The 19,393-nt window shown below is 39.5% G+C and overlaps 1 protein-coding gene across 1 annotated transcript in view; it reads right to left on the bottom strand.

Moving 5' to 3' along the window:
• The window catches only part of ptbp1b (polypyrimidine tract binding protein 1b), a gene marked incomplete at both ends in the record, with an annotated part of 39,869 nt that extends 22,250 nt beyond the window's left edge, over positions 1–17,619 (bottom strand). The window contains 9 exons of the mRNA XM_080734660.1: positions 8,591–8,668; positions 8,796–8,973; positions 10,657–10,767; positions 11,207–11,344; positions 11,731–11,877; positions 15,125–15,300; positions 15,419–15,488; positions 16,981–17,014; positions 17,570–17,619. Coding sequence (XP_080590786.1) covers positions 8,591–8,668; positions 8,796–8,973; positions 10,657–10,767; positions 11,207–11,344; positions 11,731–11,877; positions 15,125–15,300; positions 15,419–15,488; positions 16,981–17,014; positions 17,570–17,619 — 982 coding nt within the window. The remainder of the gene's footprint in view (positions 1–8,590; positions 8,669–8,795; positions 8,974–10,656; positions 10,768–11,206; positions 11,345–11,730; positions 11,878–15,124; positions 15,301–15,418; positions 15,489–16,980; positions 17,015–17,569) is intronic.
• Positions 17,620–19,393: the final 1,774 nt, after the last annotated feature.

The following is a 19,393-nucleotide window of genomic DNA, read 5'->3' as shown; positions in this document are numbered from 1 at the left end:
TTGGTTAATAATACATTACTCTGTTGTGTGACAAACTGGGAATACACTTGTTATCATCTTTATTTGACTGAACTCCCCCTTTAAGTTTCCAACCCTCTCAACCTCAGTTGTGTACTTATTAAGTGTGCCTGCTATGCAATAGCAGAACACTTATTGTAATCCGCCATACTTAATGATAATAATAACTAGAAAAGAAAATTTCTAAGAAATTTTAAGTGTGCCTGCAGCTCGCTAAGTCTGTGCAACCTTGTGTAGCGGTTGGTGTTAGCATTAGCGTTATATTTTTTAACATTAGCATTTTTTGCATAAGCTTTAACATTACTGTTCTTCATATGACACCACCCACATGTCTGTACGACAAACGGTTCACGAGAAAAAGGGTCACTTCCTGTTTGGTGTGAGGGGCACTTCCTGTTTGGCGAAATAGGCCAGGATTAATGAATTAAAGCTGCAAGCAGCGATGACCGGGCCCTCGCAGCTCTACCCACGTCACAAGGCCAGCAGCCAATCAGAAACCAAACAGGAAGTCAGCCATTTCGACTAATTAGTGGTGTTTTGGCTCATTTTTGGCCGTTATCACGGGTCGCACTTTAACAACAGTTTTTTGAGAAAAAATTGTTTTGTGAGAAAAAAATATTTTTTTGAGAAAAAAGATTTTTTGAGAAAAAAAAATTTGAGGAAAAAAAATTTTTGAGAAAAAAAAAATTGAGAAAAAAAAATTTGAGAAATTTTTTTTGAGAAAAAAAAAATTTGAGAAAAAAAAATTTTTGAGAAAAAAAAAATTTGAGAAAAAAAAATTGAGAAAAAAAAATTTGAGAAAAAAAAATTTTGAGAAAAAAAAAATTTTGAGAAAAAAAAATTTGAGAAAAAAAATTTTTGAGAAAAAAGAATTTTGAGAAAAAAAAAATTTTGAGAAAAAAAAAAATGTTTTGAGAAAAAAAAAATGTATGACACCAGCCGCGAGTCTGTACGACAAACGGTTCATGAGTTATAGAGGCACTTCCTGTTTGGCGAAGGACACTTCCTGTTACAGAGGGGGCAGGGCTTAATCAATTACAGCTCATCCCTATTGGCCGGAAAAAGACCAAAGTTGTGTGTGCATTTTAAAGTTTAAATCACGTTGCTAGGCAAAAGTATGGCAGAGTTATGTGGCGCCAAAGTTTCTGGTTTTTTTTCGGAGTCCCCCATTCTAAGTCAATGGGGTTTTTGGGCGTAGTTTTTTGCGAATTACGTCGCAATCGTATCGCGGATCGGAAAGAAAAGTAATAGCACACCATTCCCGGCCGAGCCGCACATTTTGATGTATATATTGCGGGGGTGGTGTAAATTGTGCGGCAGTTATTACGTGCCGAAGTTTCCCCCATTCTAAGTCAATGGGGTTTTTTGGCGTCGTTTTTTGCGAATTACGTCGCAATGGTAACGCGGATCGGAAAGAAAAGTAATAGCACACCATTCCCGGCCGAGCCGCACGTTTTGATGTATATATTGCGGCGGTGGCGTAAATTGTGCGGCAGTTATTACGAGCAGAAATTTGCAAGAACATTACTTACTGACTGACTGACTGACTTAAGTATGGCGGATTACAATAAGTGTTCTGCTATTGCATAGCAGGCACACTTAATAATGATCCCACAAATTTTGGCACGTAATAACTGCCGCACAATTTACGCCACCGCCGCAATATATACATCAAAACGTGCGGCTCGGCCGGGAATGGTGTGCTATTACTTTTCTTTCCGATCCGCGTTACCATTGCGACGTAATTCGCAAAAAACGACGCCCAAAAACCCCATTGACTTAGAATGGGGGAAACTTCAGCACGTAATAACTGCCGCACAATTTACGCCACCGCCGCAATATATACATCAAAACGTGCGGCTCGGCCGGGAATGGTGTGCTATTAGTTTTCTTTCCGATCCGCGTTACCATTGCGACGTAATTCGCAAAAAACGACGCCCAAAAACTCATTGACTTTGAATGGGGGACTCCGAAAAAAACCCAGAAACTTTGGCGCCAAATAACTCTGCCATACTTTTGCCTAGCAACGTCATTTAAAATGTAAAATGCTCACACAACTTTGGTCTTTTTCCGACCAATAGGGATGAGCTGTAATTGATTAAGCCCCGCCCCCTCTATAACAGGAAGTGCCCTTCACCAAACAGGAAGTGCCTCTATAATTCATGAACCGTTTGTCGTACAGACTCGCGGCTGGTGTCATACATTTTTTTTTCCTCAAAAAAAATTTTTTCTCAAAGATTTTTTTTTTTCTCAAATTTTTTTTTTCTCAAATTTTTTTTTCTCAAATTTTTTTTTCTCAAAAATTTTTTTTTCTCAAATTTTTTTTTTCTCAATTTTTTTTTCTCAAATTTTTTTTCTCAAATTTTTTTTTCTCAAATTTTTTTTTCTCAAATTTTTTTTTTCTCAAATTTTTTTTTTCTCAATTTTTTTTTTCTCAAAATGTTTTTTCCTCAAAAAGTTTTTTTTCTCAATTTTCTTTTTCAATTTTTTTTTTCTCAAAAAACTTTTTTTTTTCTCAAAAAACTTTTTTTTTCTCACAAAACTGTCGTTAAAGTGCGACCCGTGATAACGGCCAAAAATGCGCCAAAACGCCACTAATTAGTCGAAATGGCTGACTTCCTGTTTGGTTTCTGATTGGCTGCTGGCCTTGTGACGTGGGTAGAGCTGCGAGGGCCCGGTCATCGCTGCTTGCAGCTTTAATTCATTAATCGTCCATGACCTTAATTGGGGCCTATTTCGCCAAACAGGAAGTGCCCCTCACCAAACAGGAAGTGACCCTTGATCTCGTGAACCGTTTGTCATACAGACACGCGGGTTGCGTCAAATGACAAGATTAAGAGTCCTTAAACTTAATTGGGGCCTATTTCGCCAAACAGGAAGTGCCCCTCACCAAACAGGAAGTGACCCGTTTTCTCGTGAACCGTTTGTCGTACAGACATGTGGGTGGTGTCATATGAAGAACAATAATGTTAAAGTTTATGCAAAAAATGCTAATGTTAATAACGCTAATGCTAACACCAACCGCTACACAAGGTTGCACAGACTTAGCGAGCTGCAGGCACACTTAAAATTTCTTAGAAATTTTCTTTTCTAGTATATATATATATATGTTCCGACAGAATTTCGGCACGTAATAACTGCCGCACCATTTACGCCACCGCCGCAATATATACATCAAAACGTGCGGCTCGGCCGGGAATGGGGTGCTATTACTTTTCTAAGAGAAAAGTTGTATCGTTTAATTGATATTAATTTATTAGTGAATTAATTTTACCCATTGACTTATAATGGGAATCGCAAAAACTCACATTCAATATTTTTTTTCTCGCAAACCATAGGGGCTACAGTTTCAAAACTTGGAGAGGAGATTTATAATGATATCAAGGATTAAATAAAAAATAATTTCGTCAGTTGGCCTCATGGTGGCGCTATAACAGTCCACTTTACCTTTCGGCCTGTAACTCTTGAACCGTGGGTCGGAAAATTAAAATTCCTTTTTCCCTGGATTCCTTGGGTCATGACGCATCTCCTCATATAGGCCACGCCCATTTGCGTCAGGATAGGTTTTCCGCCATTTTGAATTTTCTTCAAAACACACTTTTTGCTCCTTTTCCTACATATTTTCTCCAAATGTCACAAAAATCGATACACACGATCTATGGACTCATGCGATAAAGATATTTAAACGATATTTTGATAGTCCATACCGTTCTTCCGTAACAGGGTTCCAAAGTTAGCGGGAGGAGCCCGTTTTGTAAGAAGTAGCCATAAATCACAAACGAAACATCCAGTCAACACCACATTTTAACCACAAGTGGGGGGCGCTATACTGAACATATACCCAAAAGCATTTCCACTTCGACCCATAGGGGGCACCACAAACGCGCCAAACGTAACCGCTAATGCTAATGCTAACAAATGCTAATGCTAACAAATGCTAATGCTAACACATGCTAATGCTAACAAATGCTAATGCTAACAAATATGCTAATGTTAACACATACAAGGTTGCACACACTTAGCGAGCTGCAGGCACACTTAAAATTTCTTAGAAATTTTCTTTTCTAGTTAAGTGTGCCTGCCATGCAATGGCAAAACACTTATTGTAATCCGCCATACTTAATTAAGTCATTAGTTTCGCCACAAAGTTCGGCACGTAATAAGTGCAGCACGATTTACGCCACCGCCGCAATATATACATCAAAACGTGCGGCTCGGCCGGGAATGGGGTGCTATTACTTTTCTAAGAGAAAAGTTGTATCGTTTAATTGATATTAATTTATTAGTGAATTAATTGTACCCATTGACTTATAATGGGAATCGCAAAGACTCACATTCAATATTTTTTTTCTCGCAAACCATAGGGGCTACAGTTTCAAAACTTGGAGAGGAGATTTATAATGATATCAAGGATTAAATAAAAAAATATTTCGTCAGTTGGCCTCATGGTGGCGCTATAACAGTCCACTTTACCTTTCGGCCTGTAACTCTTGAACCGTGGGTCGGAAAATTAAAATTCCTTTTCCCCTGGATTCCTTGGGTCATGACGCATCTCCTCATATAGGCCACGCCCATTTGCGTCAGGATAGATTTTCCGCCATTTTTAATTTTCTTCAAAATACACTTTTTGCTCCTTTTCCTACATATTTTCTCCAAATGTCACAAAAATCGATACACACGATCTATGGACTCATGCGATAAACATATTTAAACGATATTTTGATAGTCCATACCGTTCTTCCGTAACAGGGTTCCAAAGTTAGCGGGAGGAGCCCGTTTTGTAAGAAGTAGCCATAAATCACAAACGAAACATCCAGTCAACACCAAATTTTAACCACAAGTGGGGGGCGCTATACTGAACATATACCCAAAAGCATTTGCACTTCGACCCATAGGGGGCACCACAAACGCGCAAAACGTAACCGTTTCATGCCAAAACGTGTTTTTCAGGGGGAACAACCCTCTCAAAACGAAACACTAACACCAACCGCTACACAAGGTTGCACAGACTTAGCGAGCTGCAGGCACACTTAAAATTTCTTAGAAATTTTCTTTTCTAGTTCATTATTATTGTTCACTTTATTATTTAACTACGTAGGGGTGTTTGGTCATTTTGTTTTGGTTGCTCTTCTATTTTTGTAATTCTTTAGTTAGTTTCGTAGGGTCAGTAATTGTATTTTTATTTAAAGGGTTTAGTTTGGGGATCTTTTCTTTTAGGTCAGTAATTCTGTTTTTGTAAACCTGCACCCTGAAGTTTATCTTGACACTTGAAAAAAGCAAGAATAGAGATCTTTTTCTCTGCTAAAAAAAATAATAAAAGAAATCCTTTTTTGGAAAGTCGTTGTCCTTCGCATTTCCTTTCCTTTCCTGCCCTAGAGGGGCAGTCGTAACAAGGTGTATAGGTGTATAGGTTTATAGGTGTATAGGTGTATAGGTGTATAGGTGTATAGGTTTATAGGTGTATAGGTGTATAGGTTTATAGGTGTATAGGTGTATAGGTGTATAGGTTTATACGTTTATACGTTTATAGGTGTATAGGTGTATAGGTTTATAGGTGTATAGGTTTATAGGTGTATAGGTTTATAGGTGTATAGGTGTATAGGTGTATAGTGTAGGTGTATAGGTGTATAGGTGTATAGGTGTATAGGTTTATAGGTGTATAGGTGTATAGTGTAGGTGTATAGGTGTATAGGTGTATAGGCTTATAGGTGTATAGGTTTATAGGTGTATAGGATTATAGGTGTATAGGATTATAGGTGTATAGGTGTATAGGTTTATAGGTGTATAGGTGTATAGGTGTATAGTGTAGGTTTATAGGTGTATAGGTGTATAGGTGTATAGGTGTATAGGTGTATAGGTGTATAGGTTTATAGGTGTATAGGTGTATAGGTGTATAGGTGTATAGGTGTATAGGTTTATAGGTGTATAGGTGTATAAGTTTATAGGTGTATAGGTGTATAGGTTTATAGGTGTATAGGTGTATAGGTTTATAGGTGTATAGGTGTATAGGTTTATAGGTGTATAGGTTTATAGGTGTATAGGTGTATAGGTTTATAGGTGTATAGGTGTATAGGTGTATAGGTGTATAGGTAAAATAGAAAAGCCTCCTGTGGACAGGTGATGAGAATTAGTACTTTTGCTAAAATCACTTATATCAATGCATCTGGTTCGTCCAATGTGATTGTGATGTCCATATCAAATAAATAAAACATAACATAACATAACATAGGTGTATAGGTTTATAGGTGTATAGGTGTATAGGTGTATAGGTTTATACGTTTATAGGTGTATAGGTGTATAGGTGTATAGGTTTATAGGTGTATAGGTGTATAGGTTTATAGGTGTATAGGTTTATAGGTGTATAGTGTAGGTTTATAGGTGTATAGGTGTATAGGTGTATAGGTGTATAGGTGTATAGGTGTATAGGTTTATAGGTGTATAGGTGTATAGGTGTATAGGTGTATAGGTGTATAGGTTTATAGGTGTATAGGTGTATAAGTTTATAGGTGTATAGGTGTATAGGTTTATAGGTGTATAGGTGTATAGGTTTATAGGTGTATAGGTGTATAGGTTTATAGGTGTATAGGTTTATAGGTGTATAGGTGTATAGGTTTATAGGTGTATAGGTGTATAGGTGTATAGGTAAAATAGAAAAGCCTCCTGTGGACAGGTGATGAGAATTAGTACTTTTGCTAAAATCACTTATATCAATGCATCTGGTTCGTCCAATGTGATTGTGATGTCCATATCAAATAAATAAAACATAACATAACATAACATAGGTGTATAGGTTTATAGGTGTATAGGTGTATAGGTGTATAGGTTTATACGTTTATAGGTGTATAGGTGTATAGGTGTATAGGTTTATAGGTGTATAGGTGTATAGGTTTATAGGTGTATAGGTTTATAGGTGTATAGGTGTATAGGTGTATAGTGTAGGTGTATAGGTGTATAGGTGTATAGGTGTATAGGTGTATAGGTGTATAGTGTAGGTGTATAGGTGTCTAGGTGTATAGGTGTATAGGTTTATAGGTGTATAGGATTATAGGTGTATAGGATTATAGGTGTATAGGTGTATAGGTTTATAGGTGTATAGGTGTATAGGTGTATAGTGTAGGTTTATAGGTGTATAGGTGTATAGGTTTATAGGTGTATAGGTGTATAGGTGTATAGGTGTATAGGTTTATAGGTGTATAGGTGTATAGGTGTATAGGTTTATAGGTGTATAGGTGTATAGGTGTATAGGTGTATAGGTTTATAGGTGTATAGGTGTATAGGTTTATAGGTGTATAGGTGTATAGGTGTATAGGTGTATATGTGTATATGTGTATAGGTTTATAGGTGTATAGGTGTATAGGTGTATAGGTTTATAGGTGTATAGGTGTATAGGTGTATAGGTGTATAGGTTTATAGGTGTATAGGTGTATAGGTTTATAGGTGTATAGGTTTATAGGTTTATAGGTGTATAGGTGTATAGGTTTATAGGTGCATATATAGGTGTATAGGTGTATAGGTTTATAGGTGTATAGGTGTATAGGTGTATAGGTGTATAGGTTTATAGGTGTATAGGTGTATAGGTTTATAGGTGTATAGGTGTATAGGTTTATAGGTGTATAGGTGTATAGGTGTATAGGTTTATAGGTGTATAGGTGTATAGGTTTATAGGTGTATAGGTGTATAGGTGTATAGGTGTATAGGTTTATAGGTTTATTTGTTTTCCCTGAACGTGTGTTGGCGCAGACAATGTAGGTATCAGGTGCAGTGTGTGTGTGTGTGTGTGTGTGTGTGTGTGTGTGTGTGTGTGTGTGTGTGTGTGTGTGTGTGTGTGTGTGTGTGTGTGTGTGTGTGTGTGTGTGTGTGTGTGTGTGCGTGCGTGCGTGCGTGCGTGCGTGCGTGCGTGCGTGCGTGCGTGCGTGCGTGCGTGCGTGCGTGCGTGCGTGCGTGCGTGCGTGCGTGCGTGCGTGCGTGCGTGTGTGTGTATAATGTGTGTATAATGTGTGTGTGCTAACCTGTCTGCTGCAGGGTGAAGGTGTGTATAAGTATATATGTATAGGACTATGTGTAGGTGTGTATAATGTGTGAGGGTTAGGGTTAGGTGTATATATGTATAGGACTATGTGTAGGTGTGTGTAATGTATGAGGGTTAGGGTTAGGTGTATATATGTATAGGACTATGTGTAGGTGTGTGTAATGTATGAGGGTTAGGGTTAGGTGTATATATGTATAGGACTATGTGTAGGTGTGTGTAATGTGTGAGGGTTAGGGTTAGGTGTATATATGTATAGGACTAGGTGTATAGGTGTATAGGGTTAGGTTGCTAACCTGTCTGCTGCAGGGTGAAGGTGTGTATAAGTATATATGTATATAGGTACTAGGTGTATAGGGTTAGGGTTAGGTGGTGTATAGGGTTAGGTTTAGGTTTAGATTTAGGTTTAGGTTTAGGTTTAGACTAACCTGTCTGCTGCAGGGTGAAGGTGTGTATACGTATATATGTATATAGGTACTAGGTAGGGTTAGGGTTAGGTGGTGTATAGGGTTAGGGTTAGGTGGTGTATAGGGTTAAGCTACTAACCTGTCTGCTGCAGGGTGAAGGTGGGGGGGAAGGCGTGGGCGTGTCCTGTGTAGGGATTGGCTGAGATGATGCCTGGAGCTGACCAATCAGAATATGTTAAATGTTATAAATATTCACATTTAACATCTCACTCTCCTCCCATAGGCTGTAAGGATATTATGATGAATAATATTATTATTAATAATAATGATGATAATAATCGTACTAAAAGCAGTCATGTGAGCAGGGTGCTCCAGGGTAGAGTGTCCGTCCCCAGCAGGAAGCTCAGGTCGGGTGAAATCCCTGCTCTTCTCGTTGTTAAACTTCACGTTGAGGGAGCTGAGCTTGGAGAAGCTGATCCTCAGAGTACAGCAGGCGTTGTAGATGTTCTGTCCGTCTAGAGACTGAGGAACGTTATGGAGAACCTTATAGAACCATCTATAGAACCTTATAGAACCATCTATAGAACCTTATAGAACCATCTATAGAACCTTATAGAACCATCTATAGAACCTTATAGAACATCTAGAACAACATTATGGAACCATCTAGATGTTCTGTCCGTCTAGAGACTGAGGAACGTTATGGAGAACCTTCTATAGAACCATCTATAGAACCTTCTAGAACCATCTATAGAACCTTATAGAACCATCTAGAACAACATTATGGAACCATCTAGATGTTCTGTCCGTCTAGAGACTGAGGAACGTTATGGAGAACCTTATAGAACCATCTAGATGTTCTGAACGTCTAGAGACTGAGGAACGTTATGGAGAACCTTATAGAACCATCTATAGAACCTTATAGAACCATCTAGAACAACATTATGGAACCATCTATAGAACCTTATTAAACCATCTATAGAACCTTATAGAACCATCTAGAACAACATTATAGAACCATCTATAGAACCATCTAGAACAACATTATGGAACCATCTAGATGTTCTGTCCGTCTAGAGACTGAGGAACGTTATGGAGAACCTTATAGAACCATCTATAGAACCTTATAGAACCATCTAGAACAACATTATAGAACCATCTATAGAACCTTATAGAACCATCTAGAACAACATTATGGAACCATCTATAGAACCATCTATAGAACCATCTAGAACAACATTATGGAACCATCTAGATGTTCTGAACGTCTAGAGACTGAGGAACATCATGGAGAACCTTATAGAACCATCTATAGAACCTTATAGAACCATCTAGAACAACATTATAGAACCATCTATAGAACCATCTAGAACAACATTATGGAACCATCTATAGAACCTTATAGAACCATCTAGAACAACATTATGGAACCATCTATAGAACCTTATAGAACCATCTAGAACAACATTATGGAACCATCTATAGAACCATCTATAGAACCATCTAGAACAACATTATGGAACCATCTAGATGTTCTGAACGTCTAGAGACTGAGGAACGTTATGGAGAACCTTATAGAACCATCTATAGAACCTTATAGAACCATCTAGAACAACATTATAGAACCATCTATAGAACCTTATAGAACCATCTAGAACAACATTATGGAACCATCTAGATGTTCTGAACGTCTAGAGACTGAGGAACATCATGGAGAACCTTATAGAACCATCTATAGAACCTTATAAAACCATCGAGAACAACATTATAGAACCATCTATAGAACCTTATTAAACCATCTAGAACAACATTATGGAACCATCTAGATGTTCTGACCATCTAGAGACTGATGAACATGATGGAGAACCTTATAAAACCATCTAGAACAACATTATGGAACCATCTAGATGTTCTGACCATCTAGAGACTGATGAACATGATGGAGAACCTTATAAAACCATCTAGAACAACATTATGGAACCATCTAGATGTTCTGACCATCTAGAGACTGATGAACATGATGGAGAACCTTATAAAACCATCTAGAACAACATGTGTCAGTGTGTTTATCATGTTTGACCACTAGAAGGAGCGCCCACCAGCTTGGCGTTCTGTGCAGTCAGTCCTCAGTTTTATCATGTGTTTATCATGTTTATCATGTGTCAGTGGTTTTTATCATGTTTGACCACTAGAGGGAGCTCTCACCAGCTTGGCGTTCTGTGCAGTCAGTGCATCATTGAACTGAAGAAGAGACTGGAACTGGTTGTTCTTGGTGAAGGTGATGACTTTCAGCACCGTCCCATACCTGGAGAAAATCTGTAAATAATATGTGATCTATAAATACCACCATACATACATATCTATATAACTACTACAATATACTGTATATACATATCTATATAACCCTAACCTTTCAGCACCGTCCCATACCTAGAGAAGATCTGGAAAACAATATATAAATATGATCTATAACTACAACCCTATGTCAGTCCCAGCCAATAGGAACAGTGTGTGTGATCACATGTCAGTCCCAGCCAATAGGAACAGTGTGTGTGATCACATGTCAGTCCTAGCCAATAGGAACAGTGTGTGTGATCACATGTCAGTCCCAGCCAATAGGAACAGTGTGTGTGATCACATGTCAGTCCCAGCCAATAGGAACAGTGTGTGTGATCACATGTCAGTCCCAGCCAATAGGAACAGTGTGTGTGATCACATGTCAGTCCCAGCCAATAGGAACAGTGTGTGTGATCACCTGGGTCAGAGTGTCCAGTGTTACCGGGTAGAACAGGTTCTCCACCACCACCCTGAGCACTGGGCTGGTTTCCATGGCGACCATGGCCACGCCACCCGCCTGAGACACGCCCACTGCCTGGAGAGCTGCCTGAGCCCTCTGTGCACACACACACACACACACACACACACACACACACACACACACACACACACACACACACACACACACACACACACATTAATGTAGAGATTGATGCCTTGTAGTGGGAGGGTTGGTTAACATAGTTCCTTGTGTTGGGAGGGTTGGTTAACATAGTTCCTTGTGGTGGAGAGGCTGGATTAGTTAAAATAGGATTAGAGGTTGGGGTTTAGGGGATAAAGTTATGGCTTAGGGTTTAGGGGTTTAGACTGGTCAGTCTTCAGTTCCTTGTGGTTAGGGTTATGGTAAAGGGTTTAGGCGATAAGTAGATAACGTAGCACTTGTTTAGGAGACTGGTCAGGTTAGGGTTAGGTTTAGGTTTAGGGGGTTAGTAGATAACATACCACCTGGTTGGGGGACTGGTCAGTCTTCAGTTCCTTGTGGTTGGAGAACTGGATGAAGATGGGATGGTTTCTGATGACAGGAGTGACTGACGAGTAATACGTCACCATGGTAACAGCTGCGTCTTCTGAGTTCATCTCTATGAACGCCTGTTAATGTAAATAATATGAATAATAAATAATATAAAATAATGACATAATGATAATACTATACAATCACCATCATCATTGGAGTGCCCTCGAGATCTGCAACACAAGCTGCTTCCACTGGTCTCTGTTGCTCATTGAAACACCAAGTTCATTCAGTCAGTCCTGTGTTCCTGTGTTCTAACCCTAACCCTAACCCTAACGCTAACCCTAACACTGGTCTCTGTTGCTCATTGAAACACCAAGTTCATTCAGTCAGTCCTGTGTTTCTACTCTGAACATCTGGTAATGTGAGTGGTCTGGTTCCCATTGATGGGCAGGGTAGTCTCCAGAGCACCTTATTCATTGTCCATGTTTCAGCACCACACAGAAGGACAGCTCCTTATTGTTCATGTTTCAGCACCATACAGATGGACAGCTCATTATCCATTGTTCATGTTTCAGCACCATACAGATGGACAGCTCCTTATTCATTGTCCATGTTTCAGCACCATACAGAAGGACAGCTCATTATCCATTGTCCATGTGTCAGCACCATACAGAAGGACAGCTCCTTATTGTCCATGTTTCAGCACCATATAGATGGACAGCTCCTTATTGTTCATGTTTCAGCACCATACAGAAGGACAGCTCCTTATCCATTGTTCATGTTTCAGCACCATACAGAAGGACAGCTCATTATCCATTGTCCATGTGTCAGCACCATACAGAAGGACAGCTCCTTATTGTCCATGTTTCAGCACCATACAGATGGACAGCTCCTTATTCATTGTCCATGTTTCAGCACCATACAGAAGGACAGCTCATTATCCATTGTCCATGTTTCAGCACCATACAGAAGGACAGCTCCTTATTGTCCATGTTTCAGCACCATACAGATGGACAGCTTCTTATTCATTGTCCATGTTTCAGCACCATATAGATGGACAGCTCCTTATTGTTCATGTTTCAGCACCATACAGAAGGACAGCTCCATACAGCAGGATAGTTTCCACACAGGCTTTGAACAGGTTGATCTTGGTAGCCCTAACCCTAACCCTATCTTCAGATGTCTGCCAGATGAGACGTATCTTTAGTGTAAGCTCTCCAGGCCTGTCCTTTCTGCTACTGACTACGTTTGATCTGAGGTGTTTGAAATCCTCACTGCTGTCTATGGAGCAGATGGTTGGATGATCAGAGTCTTCATTCTGCTGTCTATGGAGCAGATGGTTGGATGATCAGTCTTCATTCTGCTGTCTATGGAGCAGATGGTTGGATGATCAGAGTCTTCATTCTGCTGTCTATGGAGCAGATGGTTGGATGATCAGAGTCTTCATTCTGCTGTCTATGGAGCAGATGGTTGGATGATCAGAGTCTTCATTCTGCTGGCTATGGAGCAGATGGTTGGATGATCAGCGTCTTCATTCAGAAGAAGGAATTCTGTCTTTTTGACGTTCAGCAAAAGGCCAACTTTGGCTTCTGACACTTCTAAAGATGTTTGTAACAACTGACCATAATAATAATAATAATAACTGACCTGGTCTGAGCAATACTATATAAATATTAATACTACACACAGCAGTGAAAGAGTGTGTACTTTATGCAGTGTCTATTAGGTTGGTGTAATGTATATGACATTGTGTTTGTAGTTCAGACAATTTTGTTGTTCTTTTCCCAGTATGTTGGTACTAAATATTGTGTTTGTTGTTCAGTCAGACAAGACATGTTTGTAGTTTTTCCAGTAGGTTGGAGGTAGACATTGTGTTTTGTAGTTCAGTCAGACATGTTTGTAGTTTTTCCAGTAGGTTGGTGGTAGACATTGTGTTTGTAGTTTTTCCAGTAGGTTGGTGGTAGACATTGTGTTTTGTAGTTCAGTCAGACATGTTTGTAGTTCTTCCAGTAGTTTGGGTGGTAGACTATAGTGGCGTTTCCATAAACGTATTCGAATTAGGGAAGTGAATTATCAGAAATGCGCTTTAAGACAAAGCAAATTTAGCCCGTTTCCATTAAACTGGTGAAATGCGATTCTTGGGAGATCCTGCCTGGGTCCGTCTGACCGACCTGCTGTAAACACTTCCCGTGGGCTTGCACACAGTGCACAGAGCTGGGATGGGGCTGAATCTTTCAGACCGAGAGACGTGAGGGCACTGCTGTGACTCGCTGCACACGCATCCCGACCCAGAGCCAGTCGCGACACACCGCCGCGGAGAAAGTTGAGTCCTCCGGGCAGACTGCATCCTGCAGCGTCGCAGATGCGGGGTCCAACCTATGTTCCCCAGGTTCTATGTTCTCCAGGTTCTATGTTCCCCACCTCACAGCATTAGTTTAGGCTGCTGTGAGCTTGTACGGACACTTTTGGCCTGCGCTGACGAAGGGTCACTCCGTGTGTAACAACCGGTTTGTTTTGTAGGCTAACGCTATGCAATGGACGTTAATTAAGCGGCGGGGAAAGTGTTATAGGAGGACGATATGGACCAGAACGTCATATATTATTCGCATTTATTGTCTGACCCGTTTCCATTCACTTATGCGCATTTAGTTAATTCCATTAAGCCTCAAAATCCTCCTCCTCCAAGCGGATAATCTTTTTTGCGGATAATGAAAGTTTATTCGCATTTTGAAGTGTTTCCATAAAAACATTTTGCGAATAAGCCGTTAATGCGCAAAAAGTAGCTTTATGGAAACGCCACTATTGTGTTTGTAGTTCTTCCAGTAGGTTGGTGGTAGACATGTCTGACTGAACTACAAGTTCAGTCAGACATGTTTGTAGTTTTTCCAGTAGGTTGGGTGTAGTGGTAGACATTATGTTTGTAGTTTTTCCAGTAGGTTGGGTGGTAGACATTGTGTTTGTAGTTCAGTCAGACATGTTTGTAATTTTTTCCAGTGGGTTGGTGGTAGACATTGTGTTTGTAGTTTTTCCAGTAGGTTGGTGGTAGACGCGTTCCAATCCGAGGGGTTCGCACTTTGAAGTGCGCATTTGAAGGGCTATGACGTCACTGGGCCGCGCCAAATAGCAATCTACAAGCTCACAATGCGTTGCGTTGCGACGCATTGTGAGCTTGTAGATCTGTGACCAGTGACGTCATAGCCCTTGAAATGCGCACTTCAAGCGGCTATTGTGTTTGTAGTTCTTCCAGTAGGTTGGTGATAGACATTGTGTTTGTAGTTCTTCCAGTAGGTTGGTGATAGACATTGTGTTTGTAGTTCTTCCAGTAGGTTGGTGGTAGACATTGTGTTTTGTAGTTCAGTCAGACATGTTTGTAGTTTTTACCTGGTTCTTGGCTTTCAGCATCAGCAGGTTGCTGACCTTGCCAAAGGGCAGTCCCAGGCTGATGACCTCACTCTCTGTGATGTCACTGGGGAGCTTCCTGACGTGGATGACACGTGAAGGCCCGGCCACGCCCCTGATGATGTCACCTTTAAACTTCTTACTGTCGCTGCCATTGGCTGGATGGGAGAGAGAAAGAGCTGCCATTGGCTGAATCGGAGACCCTAACCCACACGCACACACACACACACACACACACACACACACACACACACACACACACACACACACACACACACACCCACACACCTGTAGTCATGATAAAGGGTCCACTGGGCACGCAGGAGAACAGCTCATCAGAACCTCTCTGTAAATAAAATATAATAAAATAGGGTTAGGGTTATATAGGGTAATAGGGAAATATAAAACATTATAACTAACCCTAACCCTATATAACTAACATTATATCTCTGTAAATAAAATTATAATATGATATAATATATACCCTAACCCTAACCCTATATCTATACTATAATTTTGCGAATGTCTGTCTGAGTGAGTGTCTGTCTGTATGAAACAGCGTTTCTCCTCGGTGGCTGGAGCAATTGATCTGAAATCGCATCACCATCAGCATATGAACACACCTGACATAACTGTGAATCCCGTTTGTCACTTTCACAAATCGTATGCTGTATAATAGCATTTTTATGGTGTATCTATTATCTATTCTGCATCTAGCTTGAGGCACATCTATTCTGCATCTAGCATGAGGCAACATGTTTAACCAGCTCTCTCTGTGTGTGTGTGTGTGTGTGTGTGTGTGTGTGTGTGTGTGTGTGTGTGTGTGTGTGTGTGTGTGTGTGTGTGTGTGTGTGTGTGTGTGTGTGTGTGTGTGTGTGTGTGTGTGTGCAGGCAGGCGGGTGTGTGCGCAGGTGGGTGGGCTGGTGGGCGGGCGGGCTGGGGGGGGGGGGGGGTAGCCATTAAACGAAACGGGTATTTCTTACATTGATGCTCCTACATATTATCATGCAAGCACCAGTTAAAGTTACTTTCCATCCCTCATATACTGTATGCACAGTGCACATCCCATAACCCACACACTGCACATCATTTTGGAGCTCATACCTTTGAACGGGTAAGAGCTAGTATATATAATATATAAAACATTATAAACCTTTCTAATGTTATAATATGAAATATAAAACATTAAAACACTTCTAATGTTATAATATGAAATATAAAACATTATAAACCCTTTTAATGTTATAATGAAATATAAAACATTAAAACACTTCTAATGTTATAATATGAAATATAAAACATTATAAACCCTTTTAATGTTATAATGAAATATAAAACATTAAAACACTTCTAATGTTATAATATGAAATATAAAACATTAAAACACTTCTAATGTTATAATATGAAATATAAAACAATAAAACACTTCTAATGTTATAATATGAAATATAAAACATTAAAACACTTCTAATGTTATAATATGAAATATAAAACATTATAAACCCTTTTAATGTTATAATGAAATATAAAACATTAAAACACTTCTAATGTTATAATATGAAATATAAAACAATAAAACACTTCTAATGTTATAATATGAAATATAAAACATTAAAACACTACTAATGTTATAATATGAAATATAAAACAATATCTGGGGGATATCTAAAGGGGATGAAATCAGCGAGGTGGGGTTGGTGAAAGGGCCTTTCTGTGTGGAGTTTGCATGTTCTCCCCGTGTCTCCTAGGGTAAAGGTACCCTCACAAAGACATGCAGTAATCCTGGTCTCTATACTGCCCCCTCTGGCCACAGTGAGGAGTCAGTGGGAGGGGCTTACCTTGGTTCCAACGGTGATGTCGTGATGAACGGAACTACAAGAAAAACAAGAGGTTTTTATAATGATACTGTATAGGCCTATAGTTATAAAGGCCTTTGATTGATTGATTGATTGATTGATTGATTGATTGATTGATTGGTTTATTGAAAATACATTCAAAATGATACAAATACAAGAAAGCCCATATAAGGCTTAATTGTTTCCAATGTGTGTAAAGTGTTAATATTAATGTTACTTCTAATGCTGTGAACTAAACACATTTTACGCTGTTATATAAAAGACTGCTTACATGGTTATAGTATCTGTTATATAAGAGTTATACACTGTCTTTATAAAGAGTTAATACATTAAAACATGTTATAAAGGGTTGTATAGGTTATATAATGTAGTTATAAAAGAGCTTATAGGTTTTATACTGTACTTATAAAGGGTTAATAAAACATGTATATAAGAGTTATACACTGTCTTTATAAAGAGTTAATAAATTAAAACATGTTATAAAGGGTTGTATAGGTTATATAATGTAGTTATAAAAGAGCTTATAGGTTTTATACTGTACTTATAAAGGGTTAATAAAACATCAACTCACTCCAGTTCAGTGATGTAAGCTGATCCCAGAGGATACAAATCACCATCCATCCGTCTGAGGGTGCACACACATACACATGCACGCACGCACGCACGCACACACACACAGACACACGCACGCACGCACGCACACACGCACGCACGCACGCACGCACACACGCACACACACACACACTATTATAAAGGGATACTAGGAGGAAGAACAGCCTAATGGTGGCGCTATAACCTTCCCTCTCTAGGCCATGGAAGAAAGAAGAAATGCCTCCCCTCCCCTGATGGTGGCGCTATAACCTTCCCTCTCTGGGCCATGGAAGAAAGAAGAAATGCCTCCCCTCCCCTAATGGTGGCGCTATAACCTTCCCTCTCTGGGCCATGGAAGACATACTCTATACTCACATTACTGAGTATAGAGATGTAACAGCCCTTTATTTAATGTAAACGTTAAATCAATTGATCATCACAGTTATTAAAACACACTTTACAGTTGAATTAAATGTAGGCCTGGTTTAAACTGACATTTAAGTTAGATTCCTACACAACCTGGACAGACAAACTACAACAACACACACACTAAACACTTCATTTAGAGCAATGATCAGTATATTTATATTATACATATTATATATTTATACGTTATACAATATATATCATCATTCAGAGCAATGATCAGTATATTTATATTATATATTTATACATTATACAATATATATCATCATTTAGAGCAATGGTCAGTATATTTATATTATACATATTATATATTTATACATTATACAATATATATCATCATTCAGAGCAATGATCAATATAGTTGTGATGATGAATAAATACACTACATCTTAGAAGGAACCAGAAGCAGTTAGTTATTGTTATATAGAGTGGTGTTATGATAACGATAATACAAGTTTTATAAACAGCGATAATGATAATAAAATGATAATGTGATAATGATAATAAATTATAATTATACTATTTCATATAGTTTATAATAATATCAGTGATAATGCTAATAAAGGAACAACTCACGGGTCCATAACTGCAGCAGTCAGTCAGTCACATAGAGTCAGTACTCAGTCTGTCAGTCTGAACAGCGCAGCAGTGAGCAACACACACACACACACACACACACACACACACACACACACACACACACACACACGCACACACGCACAAACGCACACACACACAAAGAGCTGAGCGCTGATTGGACAAGAACCAGGAAGAGACGTAGGTGTGTATCTATTCTTCATCCAGCTTAAGGCAAGAGCCAAATTCAGTGAACATTTTTAACTCAAATCTTTGTTTCTGGGGGTCCCTGGTTGGAACAACATACTGTGAGATATGATAGAAATGATATGTATGTGGCCAGGGACCACCATCTCAAAACATGTTGTTCCAGGGACCACCATCTCAAAACATGTTGTTCCAGGGACCACCATCTCAAAACATGCTGTTCCAGGGACCACCATCTCAAAACATGTTGTTCCAGGGACCACCATCTCAAAACAGGAGAGACAGCCGCTGATACGAACGACCTACGGCCTGGTCGCGACCTAGGCCACGACCTGGAGGTCGTAGGTCCCGGTTCTGGAGGTCGTAGTTCGCGGTACATACTTGTTAGGTCGCGGCCGGTCTAGTTTCGCGACCCCCGGCCGTGGTTGCGCCACCTCGGTCGTCCCCGGGCCGTCTTTTTGCAGAATATTCTAGAGCAGCAGCGCTATTCAACCTTTTGAAGCTTGTGATTGGCTGAACCGGAGGTAGGAAGCGCTCCATTGTAGTCACTTGGACCGCGCGAGGTGCACCAAAACCTATCCTTAACCCTAACCCC

Source organism: Nannobrachium achirus (assembly GCF_963921795.1).
Source record: "Nannobrachium achirus genome assembly, chromosome: 1".
NCBI lineage: Eukaryota > Metazoa > Chordata > Actinopteri > Myctophiformes > Myctophidae > Nannobrachium > Nannobrachium achirus.
This window is presented reverse-complemented; position numbering and strand designations above follow the sequence as displayed.